The sequence below is a fragment of the Haliotis rubra genome, unplaced genomic scaffold (assembly GCF_003918875.1).
Source record: "Haliotis rubra isolate DU_JTF1 unplaced genomic scaffold, ASM391887v1 Scf337, whole genome shotgun sequence".
NCBI lineage: Eukaryota > Metazoa > Mollusca > Gastropoda > Lepetellida > Haliotidae > Haliotis > Haliotis rubra.
The window spans coordinates 856,988-881,799 of record NW_025767010.1 but is presented as its reverse complement, the minus strand read 5'-3'; the positions used below and the strand labels follow the sequence as shown (position 1 = coordinate 881,799).

Here is a 24,812-nt window from a genome sequence, read left to right as displayed (position 1 = left end):
CTGCTTGTACTAGCCCAGACTTAAGCTGGTTTTATAGTGCTAACCCATTGAGATACCATGCCGCAGTGAAGCATGAATACCCCACTCAGACACATTATACTGACTCCGAGCCGACCAGTCCTTGTTGTACCCATTAATGCCGAGAGCAGGGACCAACAAGTACCATATTTTAACGTCTTTTGGTATGACGCGGCCGGGGATCGAACCCGCGACCTTCCGCTTTCCGGGCGGACGCTCTAACCACTACACCACGGAGGCGGTTCCACTTCTGATGAAAAGCCAGCTGAAGGAACTACCTCATACATTAACAATGGAGACATAGTATTGTACAAATGATATTTATTCAACATGAATACATTCAGTCAATAATTTACATATATACATGGACTTGGATACAAATATAGGATATCAAGCTAAGTACTGATTGCAGGTGCCTGCCAAGTTGCAGGCTGTGGAGGATGAAGAAGGCACTTTAACTGGTGAAAGGCACATTGCACAGTTATGGAAATAATATACCAGTCTCATATACCTCATGTAAACAGCAAGCTTGTTTGTCTTTTCAGAGAGTTGACTACTCGGTACGAAGAAAACATTTTACTAATTTTAACAAAGAGTTTCTGTAATATTTCACTAAATGGATTATTTGCATAATACCAAACATACTAGAAGAGTGGCATGTTAAGGTTAAACATATTATTCCAAAACCTCTGGTTACACACACAAAAATGTGAATCTGAAATCTTCTAGATTATCGTCTTCTTATCTCAGAAGATACAACCTATTAAATATATGGATTAACTGTACCCATGTGAAACATTATTTAATTAAAACTTAAATATATTAGAAATTAAATATTTTTGAGTAAGTTCTATCTGAGAACCATTTGCTTTTACTCTCATAATGACAATAGTTTTACATGACGTGTAATATTTTGGTCATGTTGTTTCTTGTCCTTGAAAGGGTCACAATGCTCTATAATTATCTGCTGATAACTGACACACTATCTCCTTGTGATTAGGGTACTCAATAACTGCTACATGTATAAAAAAAATTGACATGACAGACAGTGATGTGCTTGAGAGGCTTGAATCACATTTAATTGTTATAAGGTCTTTAAGAAGCATTTTGAAGTTGGTCAAACCTGAAGCTATGAACTTTTTTTGGATAACAACAAGTTATTTTAAGAATTCTAAGGATAAAGAAGTCGTTATCCTCAAAGGTTTAGATAGGTATGGAATGTTGATCATGATAAAAAAAAGCATCTGATTGTCATTCACCAAACATTTGTCATGAGATAAATGTTGCTCATAGCAACACCTAAAGTACTTGCTGAGGATGGGTTGAGCAAAGGTCTGACATACATCAGGGGAATACCAGGCGTGATTGGTGGGGTGTGAATTGTATGGCAGTTAGGCAGGGAAAATGGTTATATATAGAACTTTTAGATGAAAATATTTAATAACTTTACAATTACTTTGATTAACACTGAGGAGTATGGAGAACAGGGAGGCCCCCGTCATGAAGGATACAATCTTGAAGACCAGCTCACATAGGCCTGTTTATAACTTAAAATCAACCTCTCACACATATGGCGGGAGATACTTCAAATGTTATGTCTCTCTCACACACACACGCACGCACGCACACATGCACACAAGCCCTCTCTCTTTCGGAACAGCTATGGCGGCTTTGTCCTCCGTCCAACTGCTTTGCAGTCAATACGGAAATATCAGGAAAACCCTCACTCAACACTAAATAGATTAGAAAGTCAGAGCCAAATCTGATTAAATTATCATTGGGCCTATATTTGGTTCAGGCTAGTATTATATAGGGTACCTACCTTGGAGTGTGTTTAGCTTTACACCGCTTTTGCAATATCAGGGCGAGGGGCACCAGCAATGGGCTTCACACATTGTACCCATGTGAGTAGTCGAACCGGGTCTTGTGCATCCGGGATTCGAACCCGCGATCGTAGCATTTTTTCGTGACCCACGGACGCATCTTTGCGTATCTAATTGCGGCGCTATCGAGGACTGCATCTCCCTTGCCCCAGATTTCTTAGCAGAAAGTTGAATGACAGATATTTTGAAGAAAAAATTACAATATGATATCATGCAAAACAGTTTTGACGCTGACCTTGAAACAATGTCTATGTAAAGCGTTGGCACTCTGAATTTGCCGAGATAGTTTGGAGAGCGTGATACAAGAAGAATAGATTCCAGCAGTTTAAACTCTTGGTAACAAAACATATTTATACAAAATACAGTTATGAACAGTTAATTGCATATTAGATACATAATTTACATTTTGTAGAATCACGTTTTATTTCAAACAATAGGATAAATTAGACAACCTAACCTAAGAAAAAGAAACGTTTTTTCGATCACACTTAAGACATGGAACTTGTTTAAAGAAGTGTCCGGTGATGAGTTTCTTAATGAATATGTACATACAGTAGAACATGGACATGATTCCACGATGAGTTTGGCGTAATATTCTGTTAATACCCTTGAGGATCTTTTTGGAAAGATGATAGTTTATTGCACGCTAACCACTACGAAACTCTAGGCTGTCACTCCTACAGGCCTAATCTTCATCACTGCTTCTTTTAATGACTCCGACGGACCTTTCCACGTTTTCCACGAAACACCATCATACTGTTTGTCAGGAACTACCCCCTTCTTATAGTAGCGTCCCGTGAGATTGGTCATGTAGCACTTATAGTACCACCATCCGCTGTGGAACCGCTTGGCGCAGTTGTGGTCGAATGCCTTCAATTCTTTGTTGACGAGGTCGTTGTCAACGTCCCTGGTGCTGAACTTCATGTTGTTGTGTTTAAGGAAACTGTCCCCGGCGGTGCCACTGTACCCCGAGATGTGAAGTCGGTACCCCTCCTCTTCGTTGTCAGTCCAGAAGGTGTCGTACTCGGCATACACGCTGTCCCAGTGAAAGTCATCCATGTCCACCCGAAGGAGATAGTTCTTCTGGTTTGTGAGGTAGTGGAGATTTTCGTTACCAATCCAGTGGTCCGCGTACAAACCTGTAGACAACAGACACAGAGGTGAGGTGAAATTGGGTTTAACGTCGTGCTTGAGAATATTTCGCTCATATGACGACTTGCATGCGTGTGTATGTGTATGTGCGGCTGCTTGTACTAACCCAGACTGAAGCTGGATTTATAGTGCTAGCTCACTGAGATACCATGCCGCAGTGAAGCATGAATACCCCACTCATACACATTATACTGACCAGTCCTTGTTGTACCCATTAATGCCGAGCGCCAGGCAGGGACCAACAAGTACCATATTTTAACGTCTTTTGGTATGACGCGGTCGGGGATCGAACCCGATCTAACCACTACACCACGGAGGCGGTCACAGACACAGAGAGTCATTAAACACGAAAACATGAGTTTTTTCTTCGAGAGGCTTATTTGAAGCTAGAGTACTAAATAAGGCTAACATATACTAATGAACAACTTTATTACAACGATGAAGAGTGAGTGAGTTTAGTTTTACGCCACACTCAGCAATATTCCAGCTACATGGCGACGGTCTGTACATAATCGAATCAGGACCAGACAATCCAGTGATCAACAGCATGAGCATCGATGTGTCAACCAAGTCAGCAAGCCTGACCACCCGATCCCGTTAGTGGCCTCTTAAGACAAGCGTGGGTTGCTGAAGATCAATTCTAACCCGGATCTTCACGAGTCAACAGCAACGGAGATGTTGCTGTGCATGTTCTAACACCGTTATCAAGCTCAGATGAAGTAATATTTGCACCACGTATGATGGTATGTTACTATTTTGTACGTTGAGCAGTCGAGGGTACGTAATTTCTTCTTTCAACCACATCACAGCCATTACAAAACATTGTCCTATTATCCTGTAATTGTATGTTTGGTTTGGCAATGTTTCCAATTTCGTAGTAGGGCTACAAAATATTTATAGTCTCTGTTACAAGTCATTATTTAATGTAAAATCGATGAGAATATAAAACGTCTATGCCAAAGCGACCTTAGTGCTACGACAGCCGTAAGTCAATGTTAGGTATACGGGTGCCGTACGTCAATGTTAGGTATACGGGTGTAAGCGCTAAGGTTGCTTTGTACAACGGCACCCTGGAACAGATTCCTATGGACGTCAGAAAAGAGGTGAAAATTCTTTGAAGAGGTCGCTGAAATCAGTGATGACACCAGGTGCTCGAAAAACCCTCTTGAAAAGCATTTGTACCATGGAGGGCGACAAGGCTAAATCATGTATAAGTGAAGGGAAAACACAAGACGTGATGTTAATTACGAACGGGTACAAGGAAACAGAAGCACTTAAGACAATAAATACCTCCGAATCCCTTCTTGTAGTCAGCCCAATCTTTGTAGAAGTCAATGCTGCTACTGCTGCGTTTAAGAAGGATGGTCCAGCCCCCGCCCCTCATGTCGCAGTACACCGGGATGCTCTTCTGCAGACCCACCAGGTATATCTTGTACATGCCGTTACGATTTTGGCCCTCTTCGTAGTACTCCCAGCAGTCTGAGGGGAGGAAAACAGAAGGGCACTCAACTAGGCTAACAGGCTCAGCATTGATCAGCTAAATACAGTTGAACACTTAAAAGGTTTAACAGGCTCAACATATATACTAAATACTGATATATATATAGACACTAAACACGACTACAAGCTCAGCAAGGATCAGAGGGACACTTAGAAGGTTAACAACCTTAGCATGGATCATGCATCATGAAGAAGGGGACGTAGGACGCTTAGCAGGTTCAGCATGGATCAGCTAAATGCAGAATAACTTAACACAGTTAACATGCTCATCACAGACCAGCTGAGTACTGATGGACACTTAGGTCGGTTAACGGGCCCCCGCATGAATCAACTTAATACAGGGGACTTTAAGACAGTTAACATGCTCATCATAGGCCAGCTGAGTACTGATGGACACTTAAGTCGGTTAACGGGCCCCCGCATGAATCAACTTAATACAGGGGACTTTTAAGACAGTTAACATGCTCATCATAGACAGGCTGAGTACTGATGGACACTTAAGTCGGTTAACAGGCCCCCGCATGGAGCAACTTAATACAAGGGGACTTTTAAGACGGGTAACAGGCTCATCATAGACAGGCTGAGTACTGATGGACACTTAAGTCGGTTAACAGGCCCCCGCATGGAGCAACTTAATACAGGGGGACTTTTAAGACGGGTAACAGGCTCATCATAGACAGGCTGAGTACTGATGGACACTTAAGTCGGTTAACAGGCCCCCGCATGGAGCAACTTAATACAGGGCTGGGACTTTTGGAGACGGGTAACAGGCTCATCATAGACAGGCTGAGTACTGATGGACACTTAAGTCGGTTAACAGGCCCCCGCATGGATCAACTTAATACAGAGGGATTTTTAAGACGGGTAACAGGCTCACCATAGGCCAGCTGAGTACTGATGGACACTTAAGTCGGTTAACAGGCCCCCGCATGGATCAACTTAATACAGAGGGATTTTTAAGACGGGTAACAGGCTCATCATAGGCCAGCTGAGTACTGATGGACACTTAAGTCGGTTAACAGGCCCCTGCATGGATCAATTTAATACAGAGGATTTTTAAGACGGGTAACAGGCTCATCATAGACAGGCTGAGTACTGATGGACACTTAAGTCGGTTAACAGGCCCCGCATGGATCAACTTAATACAGAGGATTTTTAAGACGGGTAACAGGCTCATCATAGACAGGCTGAGTACTGATGGACACTTAAGTCGGTTAACAGGCCCCGCATGGATCAACTTAATACAGAGGGATTTTAAGACGGGTAACAGGCTCATCATAGACAGGCTGAGTACTGATGGACACTTAAGTCGGTTAACAGGCCCCGCATGGATCAACTTAATACAGAGGGATTTTTAAGACGGGTAACAGGCTCATCATAGACAGGCTGAGTACTGATGGACACTTAAGTCGGTTAACAGGCCCCCGCATGGATCAACTTAATACAGAGGGATTTTTAAGACGGGTAACAGGCTCATCATAGGCCAGCTGAGTACTGATGGACACTTAAGTCGGTTAACAGGCCCCCGCATGGATCAACTTAATACAGAGGGATTTTTAAGACGGGTAACAGGCTCATCATAGACAGGCTGAGTACTGATGGACACTTAAGTCGGTTAACAGGCCCCCGCATGGAGCAACTTAATACAGAGGATTTTTTAAGACGGGTAACAGGCTCATCATAGACAGGCTGAGTACTGATGGACACTTAAGTCGGTTAACAGGCCCCCGCATGGATCAACTTAATACAGAGGGATTTTTAAGACGGGTAACAGGCTCATCATAGGCCAGCTGAGTACTGATGGACACTTAAGTCGGTTAACAGGCCCCCGCATGGATCAACTTAATACAGAGGGATTTTTAAGACGGGTAACAGGCTCATCATAGACAGGCTGAGTACTGATGGACACTTAAGTCGGTTAACAGGCCCCCGCATGGATCAACTTAATACAGAGGGATTTTTAAGACGGGTAACAGGCTCATCATAGACAGGCTGAGTACTGATGGACACTTAAGTCGGTTAACAGGCCCCCATATGGATCAACTTAATACAGAGGGATTTTTAAGACGGGTAACAGGCTCATCATAGACAGGCTGAGTACTGATGGACACTTAAGTTGGTTAACAGGCCCCCGCATGGATCAACTTAATACAGAGGGATTTTTAAGACGGGTAACAGGCTCATCATAGACAGGCTGAGTACTGATGGACACTTAAGTCGGTTAACAGCCCCCCGCATGGATCAACTTAATATATACAGAGGGACTTTTAGGAACGGGTAACAGGCTCAGCATACATATACCAATTGCCGAGGAAGATTTAGAGGGTTGACAGGATCTGCCTAAATAAACGCAAACGGACACATATCACGGTGAACTGGAGAAATAAATAAGCTATGAGTATACAGATGGATAGTACGCAGCGTTAAGTGGTTAAATTAAACTCAAAGACGTTAAGTGGTTAAGTACAGGTAACCCCCAAACAGGTCCCACTTCAAACGGTAACCTGGGTAACCAAGAAACGAAATGATGTGGATGACGAACAGGATGACCTGAGCAACTTATATAACGAAACACTCGGCTTAGATATGCGGGGCTTTTAAAAACGTTAACTTACATGGTCAGCTTTTAGCTAAGGCATATTTGACAGGAAAAGTGCCCACTTCTGATAGTGTGGATAATATCATTACTCCATAAGCGCTGAAAACTAAGCATGTCTCTGTGTTGTACATTCTATAGCATGATGTTTATAGTTGCCTGGTTGGCGTGCTGTTTAACGCCGCACTCGGCAAAATTCCAGCTATATGGCAGGGTCTGCAAATAAACGAGTCTGGAACAGAAAATCCAGTGATCAACAGCATGAACATCGATCTACGCAACTGGGATACGATGACATGTGTTAACCAAGTCAGCGAGCCTGACCACCCGATCCCGTTAGTAGCCTCTTACGACAAGCATGTGTTACTGAAGACCAATGCTAACCCGGACCCTCACGAATAATAATGCACGACACATAATAAACTCACAAATGTTATATGGATAGTACATGACATTGGTCTATGTTCTGTATTAAGCCAAAGTTTGTGGCAGCTGTGGAGTCCAAAACATTACTTATTTTTCATTATTGCTGAATTCATGGAGTAGTTCACTCGCATAGTATCGTTAGTGACACATGTTCCGCAACATAACTTAATTTTTATCATTCAGTTTATATTGTTTCTCTGTTAACGGCTGTGTCAACATGTGTTTGGGCAAACCTATTGATTTTAATGGAACAGATTTATCTGAAAGAAGGTGTGTCACCATTATTTGATGACAAAGATTGATCTATAACGAGAACAACAGCTGGGACGATCACCTCGCGTACGTGGTAGTATCGTTGCATCAAACACGATGAATGTTTTTATGTCTAGATTAATACGAGCTGGAACCAACCTCGAGGTTTCGGGGTGTCCCCTTCTTGTTGGTAGAGAATCTTCCTCTTCTCGGGAGTCTGAGGTTGTTTCACTGAATCAACCTCTTCTTTGGGGGGTTGATTTTCCTGTGTATCTTTTGAACTGCTGTCACCTTCAGAAGCCGTCTTTGTCTCATCACCTTTAGTTTCAGGAGCAGGTGCTTGGTCAAAGGGTCGCGGGGACGTGACGTCATTTGATTGCTTTGTTGAATCAGCCTCTGTCTTGGAATTGTCCTGCTTATCATAGGAACTACTGTCGCCTACAGTGCCTTCAGTAGCTGTCTTGGTGTCATCACTTTTTAATTCCTTCGTTAAAATATCATCTTTACTTTCTTTCTCATCGCTAACCGGAAGATGACTGGTCTGAAAACCTCCTTCGGCAGCAGGGTCATCTTTCTTGTCAGATTCAGAAGCAGTGACCTCAGAGATGTTTTTGACGTTTGTGTCATTTCTCGAAATATCTTTTAGAAAGTATGGACACTTTTTCCAATAAACAGTCGAAAAAGGTGGACATGGGCATAAGATTAAGGAATACATCACACAAAAACGAGAGCTGTTCATACCACCACACGACCAAGGACGCCTCTCTACTATAGCATCAGGGGATTTGGGAAAGAAACTTAAAAGAGTATTTGGAATATATTTCTCTTCCGGTTTACCGTCGTCTACAACGTTCTTTGATATGGCAGGTGTGCCCGAGACAAGATTGTCCAATCGCTCCAATATTCGATCTGAGTTATCTTTTATCTCAAGTTTGGCTTTGAGTTGCTCAGTCTCATGCCGGTGCCTCAAAGCCTCCTCTGACAAATCTTGCATCTTCTTCATAACACTAGAGATGAGTGCTGTCTGGTTCATGACGATATGATACAGCATCTGATTTTGTTCTTCAAGATGTTGAGATTTGCTCTGAAGTTGGTTGAACAGAGTCGAGTGGTTCTTCAAAATGGTCGACAATTCTGATATCTTGCTTTGCTGTTGTGTTATCAGCTCATAGTGCTTCGTGCTGTTGTCAGTCAGAGATGGATGATTAGGGTTGGCTTTATCATGTCCCAATTTGAGATATTTCCCTTGGCGAGCTTTCAAGATGTCATTTTCTTCTTTTAAAGTCACATAATTTTGGTTAAGCTTCAAGAGGTCGTTCTCAAGTCTCAAGATCTGATTCTCGAGCCTGGACAAGACGTTGCTGTCATTCTGCTTTGTGATTGTTTCACCCAGTAACTGGTTCTCCAGCTTCATAATCATGATCTCCAAACTCTGAATCTTACTTGCATATTCTGAAGCTCGTTCTTGAAACTGCCGCTCGAACCTATGAAGATCCTCTCTGAAGTCCTGGAATCCTTGGTAGTGTGTATCTTTTGCAGATCCTTCATCTGCTCTTTCTTCAATTTGTTCCTTTGTCGTTTCAATGTGTTTATCCCATTTATCCTTGGGATTTTCCTCAGACTCGTCTGTTTCTTTTTTGTCATTTTGTGTCTGTGACAGGTGGTCACCTCCCTTTGAGGTACCGTCACCCAGCAAAGGTTCAGGAGGATCTGATTTATCTAGATTTGCTTCTGAAACAACTGATGATTCCTGTTGGCTTAATGTATTTTTCTGTAACATCTCAGTCACTGACAGCCTCTCTTCAGCATTCTCACCAGAGGTCTCTTCTTTGGAACTCTCGCTAATTGGCTCAGTTATCACTGCTTCAAATCTTTGAACTACTTCATATTCTATATCAGGATAATGCTCAAGACACATGCGGTTGGAAAACCCATAGTAACAATACAGTTCACACTGATCTTTGTATAAACAAGCACTTTGTATTCTTTGTAATGAGGTCAATGTTTGGGGTACTTTCAGCTCGGATCTCGCTCTTTCTTCAGAAGATTGCAAGATGACTTCATTGCTTACAGTCTCCTCTACCTTTACCTTTTCTTCCTGTACATTTTTCTCTTTTGATTGTGTCTCTGTCTCCGGTGGAGTTATCTTTGTTTCCATGTGTGGTTTTGCATCAGAATCTGATTTTACAGATTTATCCGATTCTTGTTTTTCTTTTGGAGCCTTTTCCTCCTCGTCATCAATCTCAACTTCTTTCGTGACTTTGACATATCCTCGGAGAGGATCAAATACAAAGTCCTCAACCATACGTGTCTTCTTGCCGGATTTACTTGCTGTCTGTTGACTCGCATCCTCCTTAGCATCTGACTTGGGTTCATTTTTGGGTTTAACGGGCTCGTCTTCCTGTTTGAGGTGAGTTTTAGTTTCTTGTTTTGAAATATCAGCTTTTTCTTGTTCCTTTACACTAACAGAGGCTGTGTCTGACGGGAAAGCAGATTCATTCAGTTCTGCAGTCTCATCGTCTGTTTCGTCCCCAAACTCTGTTTCATCAAGATCGGTATCGTCTTCTGAAGACTCGGTGGATTCAGAGACGCTTTTAGAGCTAGCCTCTTTTGTTTCGTTCTTTTCTTTGTCCGTTTGTATTTGCCGGGGACTCTCGTTGTCATTTCTGTCCTTGACCTGTTCCGGATCATCGACGGAACCTTTCTCCCCTCCAGGTGGTTCTGGTGGTTTATCGTCTGCTCGTAGTAATTCCTCGTACAGTGTCAGTATGTGACAATCCACCTTGCCGTCTGGTCTACCAACTGTCTTGTACTTCTCCATCATTTTTTCGATCTTTGCTTTGAGAATAACTTTATCTTCCGACAATTCTCCAGCTAGCGGTCCATCTGTCACCAAGTCCAGATACCACATTCTGACTTCACAGTACTTCCTCTGGCTGGAAATAAGAGAAAATTTAGTATAGTGCTTCCATATTGGCTTCTATTCTATCTAAACCGTAGGATCGACCTAAGTAGGAAAGGAATAAGGTTCTGGTCTTGTGGATTATGTAATGATGTTGGCTCAATATTCTTCTGTACTATACACACTGCATTAGTATCATGCCATATGTTCCAAACTAACCCTGTCGGCAAATAACGGAGTTACATGCTGCACGATTACCGGAAAGTGCAAATGACAAAACATTAAATCTCCGATATTTTGTAATCAATACTGAGAGAGTGAGTATGGATTTACGTTGCTTTTAGCAATATTCCAGCAATATCACGGCGGGAGACACCAGAAATGGGCTTCACACATTGTACGCATATGGGGAATCGAACCTGGGTCTTCGGCATGACAAGCCAACGCTTTAACCACTAGGCTACCCTACCGCCCCTTTAATCAATACATATCCTATTTGGATACTGGTGGTCTATAGTAGCCACCAATGAATACGTTACAAACCAAGAATACTGCAACGTTAGGACACAGCAGCATTTTTGCATAGATCTAAGCAGCTGACAGCGGTATTTCCAATAGCATTTGTTCCCTTTACATATCAAGTGCAAATATGTGCAAACTGAAGTTTCTGTTATACATCTAGGTGCCGCTGTACAAAGCGATCTTAGCGCTAAGGGCGATAACATGAACTTGCGACTGTCGTAGGGCTGACCTATGGTTACTTTGTTAAGTAGAGATGTGGCAATTACATGTCCACTGTTCAGAAACTAAGGCACCTATATATAGCATATTAACGTTTTATCATTAACTTCCGTGTTTAACACACTACGCCGAGGGACCCAATATATAAGTTTATCTTGCAATCTCAAAACCTGCAATCTACAGATCGGCTTTTGATTCATCGAGACGGTGCCCAACAAGCTATATGGGACAAGTTGGAGATTAAAACAGCGAATATCATATACTTCCTCTTAGAAGCTCGGGAACTTACTTCAGGGGGCGAATCAATTATATTAGAGGTCCGATATCATAAGCCGGTCATTACTAGTGGTGCGTGCGTGCGTGTGTGCGTGTGTGCGTGTGCTATGTATGCTTCCTGTCCTATGAGAAATTAGGACAATCGTAAACTGATAGTCTGATATTTATAATACAATGTAAGATAGCGGACAAACATTATGGGCTTTAACTGCCGGCCTCAAAAGCGCTGGTAATGCTAATCTGGGCGGGCCACTCCCCCCTTTAAAGCGTAATACCACCGGCTGGAACTATGTTATATGTAACAAAACAGCGTGGAGTAATTGTTGTGCCAATTAACTCGAGCTTATTTTACACATTTGACATTAAGATCCGTAACTACTCTATATACAAGAGTGCACGTGTACATTGTATACTGTATTATATACTCAACTGTTACTTCACTTGAACCTCTCTCGCTTACACTTACACACCATAGAGCAAAAATACTTGGTTAATTCCGCTTATTCCAAACTATCGCATGCGCGTACATTGCACATTGTCTCTCTAAACTAAAAGGCATTGTTCCAATCTGAAAAATCAATTCCCTTTATGGTTTGTAAACTACAAGGAATGTTTTATTGATTTTGTCTCTGAAGGTAATAGCTTCGTTGTCTGCAGGCATGTCCCCTGTCATCGTGTTTATATCTTATAAACAGTATTATGTATTAAAATATTTGTTTATGTTATGCATAGAAGAGACTTTGATTATACAGCTTGTGTTGATTTTCAGTATATTGGGATTGGATATAGACTATGCTTAAATTTAACGCAATTATAAATGGATATAATATATATTTGCTTTAACCATAAAGTATTGTAGAAGGACGCTGTACTCACCTCTCAATTCCGCTCACAACAGTGACTATGAAGACCCAGGTAGCCACGTGCACAGGTGTAATCCTTAAACTCCCCATCTCCGGTAGTATTAACAACAGAGGTTGTGTAGAACGTTATCTCGGGAACACAGTGATCCTTGAATTTAAATTTGTAGTCAGTTCTAATACTGCAACTTCAAACAAGACCCGCCGAATGGAATGGTGTTGAAAATGACAGGGATATATTCCCCTCCCTATTTATAGCTTCTGTCTTCAACGTGGCGGGGGTTCCTGTCGTTCATACCGCTACTGGTGACGTCGCCCGCTACGTCATTCCTGCCGTGTGTCTTTTAACATTCCCATTGACCGGGTGGTGACAGCTTGTCCATGGGAATGGCCACTGGGTCTACGTAGCACACCGTACACACAGCATCAGCGATCGATCCCAGCTCCTCACTCACAACACCATCAAGCAATGCTGTATTATTGATGCTGGAATTTCGCATCATGTCATTATTAATATTTCATATCTGACTCGTGTCAATTGGTCTGCCACCCTTTTTAAGTGACAGCGGCGATACGTGTCGGACTCCTTCTGAGCTGATCACAACAATGCTACGCGCTAGCAGACATACAGCGGGTCTATACCTGTCGAGCTGTGTTTTAACACTGGGCTTCAAGATTAATGAGATATGATTCAAAAGAGGCTCTATTTACAGAGAACTGTAGACCTGTAATAATACCTACTGCTGGTGTACGTATACTTATCATACCCGTGGTAAAAGACACCAGGATATTATAAGTTTTAATTTTAATCCTGCGGGATAATTCACCAATAAATTTCAAATTCGTTCACAAAACAATTACGCGCAATCTGTTACTGGTAGAAACATGCCATAATCAATACATATTATAAGGAAAATATGTATATTTTCAGGCTGTGGTTTGTCGATCTACCGGTCTGTAGTCCTCCGTATCGGGTGGGAGACGCGAGATATAGTCTCGCTTATCCGTCGTTCACTGAGAAGACGGGTCGATACTTTGCGTTCACTTGGAAAACATGAGGTACACACAGGCCGCGGGACCGACAGTGATAGTTTGTTTTGCAGATTCAGATAACGGAACGCGTGGGTCTTAATTCAGTTTGTACACCCAGGCGACATCCGGGTACGTGTGATACGAGATATACCTTCAAGGATGACCTAGAAATTCGACTGAAGTTTATTAACTTGATCAAAGTCTTTTTTATTAAAATTCAGCTCAGTAAGTTAATTAAAAATATAGAGTTTTGGGTGGTCTCGAATTTCAAAACTACGTTTGTTTTTGGAATAGCAGCAATGATACAATAAGCGTTCGTACATTTTAGTGTATTTGAGTGAGTGGGTTTAGTTTTACGCCGCTTTTAGCAATATTCCAGCAATATCACGGTAGGGGACACCAGAAATGGGCTTCACACATTGTATTAGTGTGTTTGAAAACGTTAAGTCAAAAACATATGTCTCCGTTTAATCGAAATTCCAAGTTCAGAATACATGTGTATTGTGTAAAACAATATCAAAGCAAGTCGAAAATGAGAGCGAACGCTTGTTAAATGCTGCCCTTGGTCGAGACAGGTTACAGAAAAACTTCCATATCTGTATGAAAATTAGACAACAATCAATAAATTCTCTTTTTTGCTGTGAAGTAAAGAAAAATATTAAATTTGGTGTTAAAAACAAGCAGCTACACTCAAACGATGACTACTGGTGGGCAAGAAAAAGTATGTTCATTAACAACGAATACAGACACACATTTGCTTCCATAGTTTACGCGGGCAGCAAATCTAAAAATAGCATTGAAAGGGATTTTCCATGGGATTTCTTCTACGCAGGCGCAGTGTCCAGTTCCGTCTGTGCGTCGCATGCATCTCGGCGGCAGGTGCTTGTTTACGTTTTCAAATATCACTAATTCTCTTGGGAAAGGTGAACAGCCAAACTGTTGACTTTGGCATGCCATTGATAGAAAACGACCGCGGGGAAACGGAAGAAGAAGAAATGGACCACGATCCGGGGGACAGCGATAAGTCTTCCGAAGATGAAACGGGGTCGGCAACATCGGAGGGAGAAGACGAAGATACCTCGGGTAAGGAAAACTAAGTGTCACAAGTATACCATGAACCCTAAACCCTAACCCTAAACCTAAACTCTAATCCCAAACCTCACCCTAAACCCTCGAAATAATCCTAATAAATAGAATACATTTCAAGTGGGAGGTACGGGCGGAGCTCTTACCGAAGTGACATTTCAAATTTTGAAGTCATGATTCACAATTTGAAAATATTTATCTCATGTACGATGTACTGATCCCGAGAAGATATTCCTGCTTTAGGACTGGTGAAGACAATTTTTTAAAGTCAAGTTTGGTCATATTTGATGATCTTGCACGTTTTGGAAAAACCCTGCATGGGATGTCATCTCTAAATATACAACAACCCCATGAAAGATATCACGACATCTAGATTGTCAAACTACCAACACACTTATCATCGTGTTATGAGTTTTCAGACGTTTTAGGGGCGGTGGGGTAGCCTAATGGTTAAAGCGTTGGCTCGTCACGCCGAAGACCCGGGTTCGAATCCCCACATGGGCACAATGCGTGAAGCCCATTTCTGGTGTCCCCCGCCGTGATGTTGCTGGAATATTGCTAAAAGCGGCGTAAAACCAAACTCAGTCAGTCAGTCAGTCAGACGTTTTAGAACATCCCTTGTTTTCTCAATTATCGCATGAACAATTGAAAACAACTCATCTGAGTTTTTACATAGTCAGTGTGATGCGACACGCCATGTTATACCCAGAATAAACACTGTCGTCTGCAAACATAAGACATCTGAAAACATAATATGGTGATATCAATAATTTTCTGTACTAAGATACAATATGAATGTATTTGTTATGTTTTGTGTCGTTTTTGAAGATCTTGATGAGGAGGAGAGTGAGCGAAGGAGAAATGAATGCCTTGATGATATGACTGAACTGGAAAGACAGTTCAGTGAATTAAAAGAACAGTAAGTTGTGTTTATTTTATCAACTATTTGGTAGGATAATCAACTATTTGGTAGAATTATCCAAGCTCAGCCAACTGATAATTGAGAGAAAAATGGGTTTAATGGATTATGGAGATCTAATAACAAATAATCTTGGGGCAGTTTAACTAAGAATTTAGCCTGTTGCTTGATAATAAGCGTTTTATCCATGTTTTCAGACTGTACAGAGAGAGAAGTGCTCAAGTATCAGAAAAGTTAGAGGAGGTGAAGGCTGGAAAAGCAATAGAATATCTGAACCCACTGGCACAGTTGCAGGACAACATGAGGATTCGTACTCAGGTGGCAGGTGAGATTCCCTCTTGTTTCTATTGATGGTGGACTATATCTACTTCATAATCACTCTCTTATGTATGAATGTTAAATAGCCAATACGAGTAACAAGTTTAGTTTAAACATATTTTATTGTCCAAAAGACAACGGGATTAGGCACAAGTGCACCACTTATGGTCGCCTTCTCCCTGAGTAACAAGTGATACTGATATTCACTTATTTCAATTGATGGTATAATAGATCTACTTCATAATGATCATAATGGTCTCTTATGTATGAATATTATTTAGCGAATACCCATTCAAGGGGTATAATTAATCTCAAGCATCAAACAAATAGCTTATGTAGGCTTATCTGTATTTTATGTGAAGGTACTTGATTGTCTTCAGTATTGCATAGGTAAAGAACATGTTGAATAATATAGACTGTTATTGTTTCAGGGATTCTTCGAGAATTACGGATAGCTTGTATTAAGAATAGATTTGAAAGTGAGGAGTTGTCGTCATATCAGAACATGGAGGTAACTATTTTGTGCAAACTGCTTTGTGTATTAAACCGGAATGTGGTCAGTTGTGCTCAGTACCTTTTCAGTCTTAACATATTTTGGGGCATCGGTGTCCCAGTCATCTAAGGCACCATGATTCACTGTGTAGAACTGTGTCCCTTGGGTTTGCCAAAAATTCATTAAATCCTGGTTTGCCCAGATTATGTTTGACCAATTTTCAGCACCATACTCATGCTTGTTGGTTTTACCCAACTGGTAAATGGTGAAGACTTGCATTACTTCTGGCTTTCCCCACACACTAAAGGGAGCGGTGGGGTAGCCTCATAGTAAGACCAGTGTTCGATTCTCAACATTGGTACAATGTGTAAAGCCCATTTCTGGTGTCCCCATTGTGATATTGCTGGCATATTGCTAAAAGTGGCATAAAAAAAACCTGACTCACTCACACATTAAACTGACATAACAGGAATACTGTTCACAGTGGAGTTAAATCGACTTCGGTCACTCAGTTATTTTGACATGTATAATATCCTTCAAATTGGAAACAGGTAGTCATGTATATGTATACCATAAGACCTGTTATACTATACCCAGTGGTTAAAGCGTTGGCTCGTAAAAGCGGCGTACAACCAAACTCAGACAGTCAGTCAGTGTTATACTATGAACCATATTCTATAGTTTTGTCCCAGTTGATTCAGTTATGGTTCTTGTGTATTTCAGAGTGAGAAGATTATCTTGTATGATACTGTGAAGCAAGAGCTGGAAGAAAGAATTCGTCGTTTAGAAGAAGATAGGAATAACATCGACATTTCTTCAGGTATGTGGCTTCACAAATACAGATCCTTACATTTATACAGTTTGTCTTGTCAGCAACAACACAGCCTATAGGATAAAGATTGATTCACAAGAAAGGTTGGTGGGTTGGTTGTTTGGTTAATGCTGCACTCAGCAATATTCCAGCTATATGGCGCGGCGGTCTGTAAATAATCAAATCTGGACCAGACAATCCAGTGATCAACTGGAGCATGAGCATCATTTATGCAATTGGGATATGATGACATGTTTCAACCAAGTCAGCAAGTCTGACCACCCGATCCCACTAGCTGTCTCTTACGATAAACACGGGTTACTGAAGACCAATTCTAATCTGGATCCTCCTGGGTTCACAAGAAAGGAAATACATATGTGCTTCACTGATGTTACAACTTTTGTTTTGGGGTAATGTAAGTTGTAGTCCTTTTTGAAGTTGCAGTACTCACAAATACATGGTTACCTCAAAGTATCCATTTATGTCACACAACACATATGCAAGGACACATACTTGTTGTGTTTTTCTCAAATTTTCCCACATGTGAAAAACAAACCCATTTCTTCCTCCTTGTAAATATGTGTCGTGCAATGATTATTTTGGTCTCAGCCAATCAGTTCAACCAATTGTCTGTTTTTGAGTTCTGTATTTGTATTTCTGTTTCCTTTGTAGATTTGTGGAATGAATCTCAGAGTCAGAAAAAGAAGAAGAAACCTACAGATCCTTTCAACCCAGACAGAAGGAGAAAGCCTGTCACCATTTCTGATATCCTTTACTCATTTTATGCAATTTGTTTGGGAAAACTGATTTTGATGGCAAATATGGCTTAACAACCCATGCATCCTTGAAATGTGAAATTATGTTTAGATGTCCTCAGATGTTGGGGCGGTGGGATAGCCCTGTGGTTCAAGCATTCCATAGTCACACTGAAGACCTGGGTTCGATTCCCCACATGGGTACCATGTGTGAAGCCCATTTCTGATGTCCCCCGCCATCATATTGCTGGAATATTGCTAAAGCGGCGTAAAACGAAAGTAGCTCACTCACTTCTCATTTGTTGAAGCAGAGAGAAGACAAATTTAGAAAAAGATCTGATTTTAATAATATTGGTATTTTTTACTTTACTACCTACATTGAAGTGAGTCCAGAGCTGGGGTCTCAATCCGATTATATTTTGGCCCCTTCCCAAACTATACATACAAGTTGTACAAGGTCAATGAGAGTATATATGTTTACCTTAACTGTGTGTACGTCCATATATTGTGTACATGTTGAAGGAGCTAGAAGTCATAGAAGACTGGACAGCTATCAAGAAGGTGAGCGCGCTGTAAATCCTGGATGTTACTGTTTTCATGCCTGGTGATGAAGCATTAACTCATCACACCAAAGGCCTTGGTTTGTATTCTCAAGGGGTACAGTGTGTGCTATGATGTTGATGAGATGTTGCTAAAAGTGGTGTAAAACCATGCTAACTCCCTTCGGTTAGTGGGGTAGCCTAGTGTTAAAGTGTAGCCTTGTGTAACATCATTCAGCATTAATTTCAGTTTTCTGACAGCATTGTAACCATAGTGACAGTATTGTAACATAGTAACAGTCCATTTTGGCATTGTCCAAACAATGCATTCAGTATTGCAGCTTTATTCATCAGTACTTTCAGCCTTCTATTCTTGACGGTTGTAACACTATTCAGCAATGCAGCTGTCTTTAGTGTTCATGGTTTTGTTCAACATTGTAACAGTTTTAAACAGTGTGAGATTCATTTGCCAGTCTGTTTTGATACCTTACTCACTTTGTTGTTTTTCATTTTCTATTCAGGCCCTGAAGCAGCAAAGTCAAAAGCGCAAGCCAGAATGTGAGTTCGCTTAATGTGACAATTTTACAAACGATTGTCCAAACCATCGTAACTCTGGTTACAGTAATCATGGTAACCTTCAGTATGTAAAGTTCAGCTCCAATTTCAGATTGCTAGTGATTTCCCTTCCTTTATTTACCTGTTACATAATGGAAAACATTGAAATCAGTTTTTTTGTTCACGTGTTACCTATGTGTGTTTAGATGTGAGGACATCAGGTGAACTTTCTGGTCAGTTTTGAAGCTGCCCAAAACGAGCAAGTGAAGCTTTCTGATGGGGAAATCTGATTTCTGTATCAGCTCTTAATGGAACCAATTAAAACTATGTAATAATTTAAGTATGGGTAATTTATAACTTGTTGCTAAGCAACATACCATCAGTAATCAAAAGCAATTACCAGCAAAGGACAGTTTGCATTTTGAATGGGTTTTGTTTATACAAGTAGAAACATTTTGAGGTAAAGAAATGAAGCCACCTTGATTTTGAAAGCCAACATCAGATCAGGCATTCTTTATTCAGACAAAGTTCACCCAGAGAGGCATCAAACTGAAGTGAGGAATCTGATCTTAATGCGATGGTAGATTGACAGATATTACAATGTATCATGAAATCATTAAATTCCAGTATCACACATAGTTTTTTACTGTGTGCTTCAGTTATGTTTCCTTAGACAGTACCGGTATCCACAGTTCTATGTAAAGCACAAAATCACCTGGTCTGTTATTCTCCAATATACTGCACTGAAGCCTGTTAGTGTTCAACTGACTTTAACCGATTGGTACAATGTTCTATGTTTCAGTATGACAATCAGCCCCTGTCAAGCAGAAGAAAGTTGTTTGACAGACATCAATATACAAACTGAGAAAATATCACTTTCGGGAGTTGACCATCTCTTTTCCCAGTCAAAGATGGACACCAGGTTGCCATGGAAACAGAAATGTTTTGAAGGACAGGGTTGCCAAGAGGTTGTTGACATAGCGTACAAATATATACCTGAATTGTTGACAGTGGGTTTCTACAGAACCCTTCCAGGTACATGGGACTGTGTTTTGCTCAGTAGTTTGTGCTGGAAAGTCATTTGGACCAGCAGACACAACCTCAACTGCACTTGTCATACAACTGTGGTGATACAACATTGATTTGTGTGGATCATCTTCATCAACTCGTGAATTCATTCCCAGGTTACCTACAACTACAGCCAGTGTACAGTGTGTGACTGAACTCTTACAGATTGGTTTTGTAGGGAAACTAGCTGATGGGACTTAGTAAAGAAATGTGTCAGGGTGTGATGTACTAATCATGGTATAAAAATTGAGCTCAAGTCTCTTGATGTTACCAGTGACACAGATTGCTATAGTCAACAAAGTGCTGCAGCTCCATCCCTTCAGGGATCTTATCAGGGTTGAAATCTCAAGATTTGTCTCATCATCACCTTTAGGTTATTGACACCATACCCTGTGTATAAATGTTATAATGTCTCAAGGATCTGCATCACTGTAGTCTTTAATCCCAGTTTATGCTGGCAGCCATGCTCTAACTGAAATACTGTTCAAAGTGGCATTAAACCCAACTCCCTCACTCACTTCATGTTCATCCCCATTGGAAATGAGCCTCAGGGCTTTAGCACTACAGGGAGGGCTAGGTAGTAGGGGAAATGATGTGGTTCAGGGACTGTGAGACAGACTAGTAGACAATCTGTACAAACTCACTATAGAACAAGGGGCTATATAGTTACACTGTAAGTGCAGGGTTCACTGCGAGAGTAGGCAATCTCTACCCACACACCAAAACGGGTCTATAAAATCATGCTGTAGAGTACAACAGTGTGGATGTATTAGAAGTTTAAGTTATAGAACATACACGTGGACACGATTCCACGTTAAAGATTGTAGTAGTCTGTCTCACAGTCCCCGAACCACATTATTTTCCTTATTGCCTAGCCCTCCCTGCAATGCTAAAGCCCTAAATGAGGCGACCGCCTCCGTAGTGTAGTGGTTAGAGCGTCCGCCCTGAGAGCAGAAGGTCGCGTGGTTCGATCCCTGACCGTGTCATACCAAAAGACGTTAAAATATGGTACTTGTTGGTCCCTGCCTGGCGCTCGGCAGTAATGGATACAACAAGGACTGGTCGGGTCAGAGTAAGTATAATGTGTCTGAGTAGGGTATTCATGCTTCACTGCGGCCTGGTATGTCAGTGGGCTAGCACTATAAAACCAGCTTAAGTCTGGGCTAGTACAAGCATACACACATACACACGCATGCACGTCGTCATATGAGCGAAATATTCTCAAGCACGACGTTAAACCCAATTTCACCTCACCTCACCCGTTGGTAATTACAAGACTGCAATTCATAGCAGTGGAAGTTACAAATGAGGAAAGTTAATTTTGTAGCTTCCTGCTTGTATCACTTCCAATATGTCACTGTTTATTAGTATATACTGTAATATATTAAGTCAAGCTGCAATCCATGTGATATCTCTTGACTCGAGTTTTCTACCTGCAGAGGTGGTGTGGGTAGTCTCATGATTAAAGCATCTGCTCGTCTCATCCAGGTTTGATTGCCCACATAGGTACAATGTGTGAAGTCATTATCTGGTGTCCCCAGCCGTAATATTGCTGCAATATTGTATAACTATATTTACTCACTCCCTCTAAAAACCTGTGAAGATTCAGGTTAGAATTGATCTTCAGTAACCCATGCTTGTTGTAAGAGGCGACTAACGGGATTGGGGTGGTCAGGTTCACTGACTTGGTTGACACATGTCATCGTATCCCAATTGCATAGATCAATGCTCATGCTGTTGATCACTGGATTGTCTGGTCCAGGCTTGATTATTTACAGACCGCCGCTATATAGCTTGAATATTGCTGAGTTTGGCGTAATACTAAACTCTCTCACTCCCTCTAAATGTCTGTCTGAACCATATGAGGGATGGACAAGACCACCAGCCTGCTAGTCTTGTTTGGTTTTGTTAATGTTAAAAGTATCCTAATGGCTTGTAAAATTTCATACATTTAGTGATGGGATGGGGGTGTTTTACCCTGTTATAACCATTCAGGCTAGTAGATACTCTTTAACCATTCAGCCGAGTAGATACTCTTTATTAGTTTTCATCACTGATATAGTTTAAACATACTTTGAACTTGATGAAATTAACAAAAGTATTACATAATATGAGAACTGACTTGTTTACAAGATATGTAACTTCAAAAGGAAGACATAAATGTTTGTAACTGGTGATCCAGTTTGTGCCATGAAACATATGTAAAAAAACCCATCTCGATGATAAAGTCTGGTGGTTATGACACCACCCACTTCTTGTCAAGAATGGGATTTAGATACCTTCCCCATGACCTTGATTGTCCCCAGTAATACAGTATTGTATAGTTTTATACTCTTGATATGAATAATAAGTTATCAACAAACACCTGCGCTGTTTGAATTTACATCATCCTTTCAACCATGTGTTTGTACTGATTGTATAGCAGGCAGATTGTCATTGTTAAAAAATACAAATAAACATAATCAATGTTCCTCGAGTTGTTTGTCTTGCCCACCATGATGCTGTGTTCAGTACTTCTTTCCTTGCTGCAGATTTAGGTCTGCAAGGCATGTGGAGCTTATGTTGTAGTTAGACCTCGGCAGGTCTTTCACTAACTGCTTCTATTTAGACATCCACTCTGAAACTCCTGAGCTTTGGAGCTGAAATGCTGTAATGGTCCTAGCTATGATGTCTTTAAAAAGTGCTCACAGAATTCCTGTCTGAGTTTAAACATTAAAGCCATATTGAAAATGTAATATTTTTATCATTCATCCACTGTTGCATGAATTGTTATAAATTTGCATGTGTAGGGATATGATTTGCAGAGTACCATAGTACATGTTTCTTGTGGTGCTTTTTGATGTTTGACCCATATACTTTGCAGGTGCCTGTTCAATATTTCTGCATGTCCTTTTTCTGAAATTGTGTTTGTTTGAACCCAGCTATGGACCCCTACATTGTGAGAATACAACGCATTCTGATCCACTTTAGCTTCTCCATAAGCATGATCAGTACTTTTATCCTTGTCAGAGGTCAAGGTCGAAACACCATTTCTATCCTGTACAAACAATATGCTGAAAGTGAAAGGTGAGTGAGTGGGTTTAGTTTTATGCTGCATTCAGCAATATTCCAGCTATATGGCGGCAGTCTGTAAGTAATCGAGTCTGGATCAGACAATCCAGTGATCAACAGCATGAGCATCGATCTGCGCAATTGGGAACCGATGACATGTGTCAACAAGGTCAGCAAGCCTGACCACCCGATCCTGTTACTCGCCTCTTACAACAAGCATAGTCACTTTTGTGGCAAGCATTGGTTGCTGAAGACCTATTCTACCCCGGATCTTATGCTGAAAGGTATTAACGGTACACAAATGGTAAAAACTTGTTGCAGGTGTTAAGCCAAAGGGTTGCCAAGGGTTGACATTGTTGCAATTCACAAATCACGGTCAGGGATTCTATTTGAAAGTTTTGGTAGGGGCACCGATTAATGCACATGGTTGATCATGCATGTATTACTTCTTTCTGGGAATCAGTGCCTCGTAGCTCAATTGACCGCCTCTGTGGTGTAGTGGTGAGAGCGTCAGGTCGTGGGTTCGATCCCCGACCGCGTCATACCAAAAGACGTTAAAATATGGTACTTGTTGGTCCCTGCCTGGCGCTCGGCATTAATGGGTACAACAAGGACTGGCCGTCTCGAAGTCAGTATAATGTGTCTGAGTGAGGTATCCATGCTTCACTGCGGCATGGTATCTCAGTGGGCTAGCACTATAAAACCAGCTTAAGTCTGGGCTAGTACAAGCAGCCGCACATACGACACACGTGCATGCACGTCGTCATATGAGCGAAATATTCTCAAGCACGACGTTAAATCCAATTTCACCTCACCTCACCTCTTAGCTCAATTGGTGTGTTATGCTTGTAAGAGAACCAATTGTGCTGCATTCAAATACCGGTATACAAATTATGAACAGACACAAATAATATACATTTTGGGGATTCTACAAGTCTTCATTGTTGATATCCCAAGAAATATTTCAACAATCTCACAGCCTAACATATAGACATTATATTTGGGATTACACTTTATCAGTATTGTACAGGTTCTAGAACTTTTTGGGATTGGGATTCAAACCTACTCTCAGAGTGAGACACCTAATCGCCAACACACCAAGTCAGCAATCTAACCAACTCAGACATTCTGGCTTCCACAAAAAATGGAAGTCTGACAACTGAAAGTGTAGATCACATACTTTGTGTACCCCTCTGACAAGTGTAAAGTGGCACAATTCCTGAAAGCTGTAAATCCAAAATATAACCTGTTACATTTAACCACATTTTTCATCAGTTCTTGAAAAAGAAATGAATTTGACTCCAGAAGATATAAAAAATCTTTATGATCAATATATTACAGTTATATAGAAAGGACCTAAAAGGACCTGATGATCTGTAAACATGCTATAACAGACAATTGTGTTGCACCACAACTCAAGCATTTTCTTCTGTCAGATGTATGTGATGAGACATGGCTGGTGATGCTGAACACAGACATCACTGGGGATAGGTCCTTACTACATTATTAATGTCATCCATCTAAGGCTGACGAGTAAGAGTTTATTTTGTTCATAACCTTTGCATTGAAGGATAATAAC

The 24,812-nt window shown here is 41.1% G+C and overlaps 2 protein-coding genes across 2 annotated transcripts; one reads left to right on the top strand and one right to left on the bottom strand.

Annotated features, from left to right (window-relative positions):
• Positions 1-322: 322 nt before the first annotated feature.
• Positions 323-13,161, bottom strand: LOC124284451. Its single transcript, XM_046720532.1, has 4 exons — positions 12,623-13,161; positions 7,987-10,763; positions 4,344-4,532; positions 323-3,040 (listed from the first exon to the last, which is right to left on the bottom strand). The coding sequence occupies exons 1-4, from the start codon at positions 12,697-12,699 to the stop codon at positions 2,565-2,567; spliced, it is 3,519 nt and encodes a 1,172-aa protein (XP_046576488.1). The 5' UTR covers positions 12,700-13,161; the 3' UTR covers positions 323-2,564.
• Positions 13,162-14,484: 1,323 nt separating this feature from the next.
• Positions 14,485-20,210, top strand: LOC124284454 (breast cancer metastasis-suppressor 1-like protein-A). The gene is made up of 9 exons (XM_046720534.1): positions 14,485-14,721; positions 15,553-15,643; positions 15,841-15,968; positions 16,393-16,472; positions 17,178-17,274; positions 17,938-18,030; positions 18,517-18,581; positions 19,081-19,117; positions 19,917-20,210. Exons 1-9 carry the CDS (start codon positions 14,589-14,591, stop codon positions 19,919-19,921), a joined length of 729 nt encoding a protein of 242 aa, XP_046576490.1. The 5' UTR covers positions 14,485-14,588; the 3' UTR covers positions 19,922-20,210.
• The last annotated feature ends 4,602 nt before the right edge of the window (positions 20,211-24,812 follow it).

Bases quoted from the DNA above. Each gene is read 5' to 3' on its own strand.
- LOC124284451 (XM_046720532.1), bottom strand. From the start codon at position 12,699: ATGGGGAGTTTAAGGATTACACCTGTGCACGTGGCTACCTGGGTCTTC. The intron at 4,533-7,986 runs GTTGGTTCCAGC...TCCTCCCCTCAG, and splicing joins GGACACCCCGAAACCTCGAG to ACTGCTGGGAGTACTACGAA. The intron at 3,041-4,343 runs GTATTTATTGTC...TGTTGTCTACAG, and splicing joins CTACAAGAAGGGATTCGGAG to GTTTGTACGCGGACCACTGG.
- LOC124284454 (XM_046720534.1), top strand. From the start codon at position 14,589: ATGCCATTGATAGAAAACGACCGCGGGGAAACGGAAGAAGAAGAAATG. The intron at 14,722-15,552 runs GTAAGGAAAACT...TCGTTTTTGAAG, and splicing joins AGAAGACGAAGATACCTCGG to ATCTTGATGAGGAGGAGAGT. The intron at 18,582-19,080 runs GTGAGCGCGCTG...TTTTCTATTCAG, and splicing joins ACTGGACAGCTATCAAGAAG to GCCCTGAAGCAGCAAAGTCA.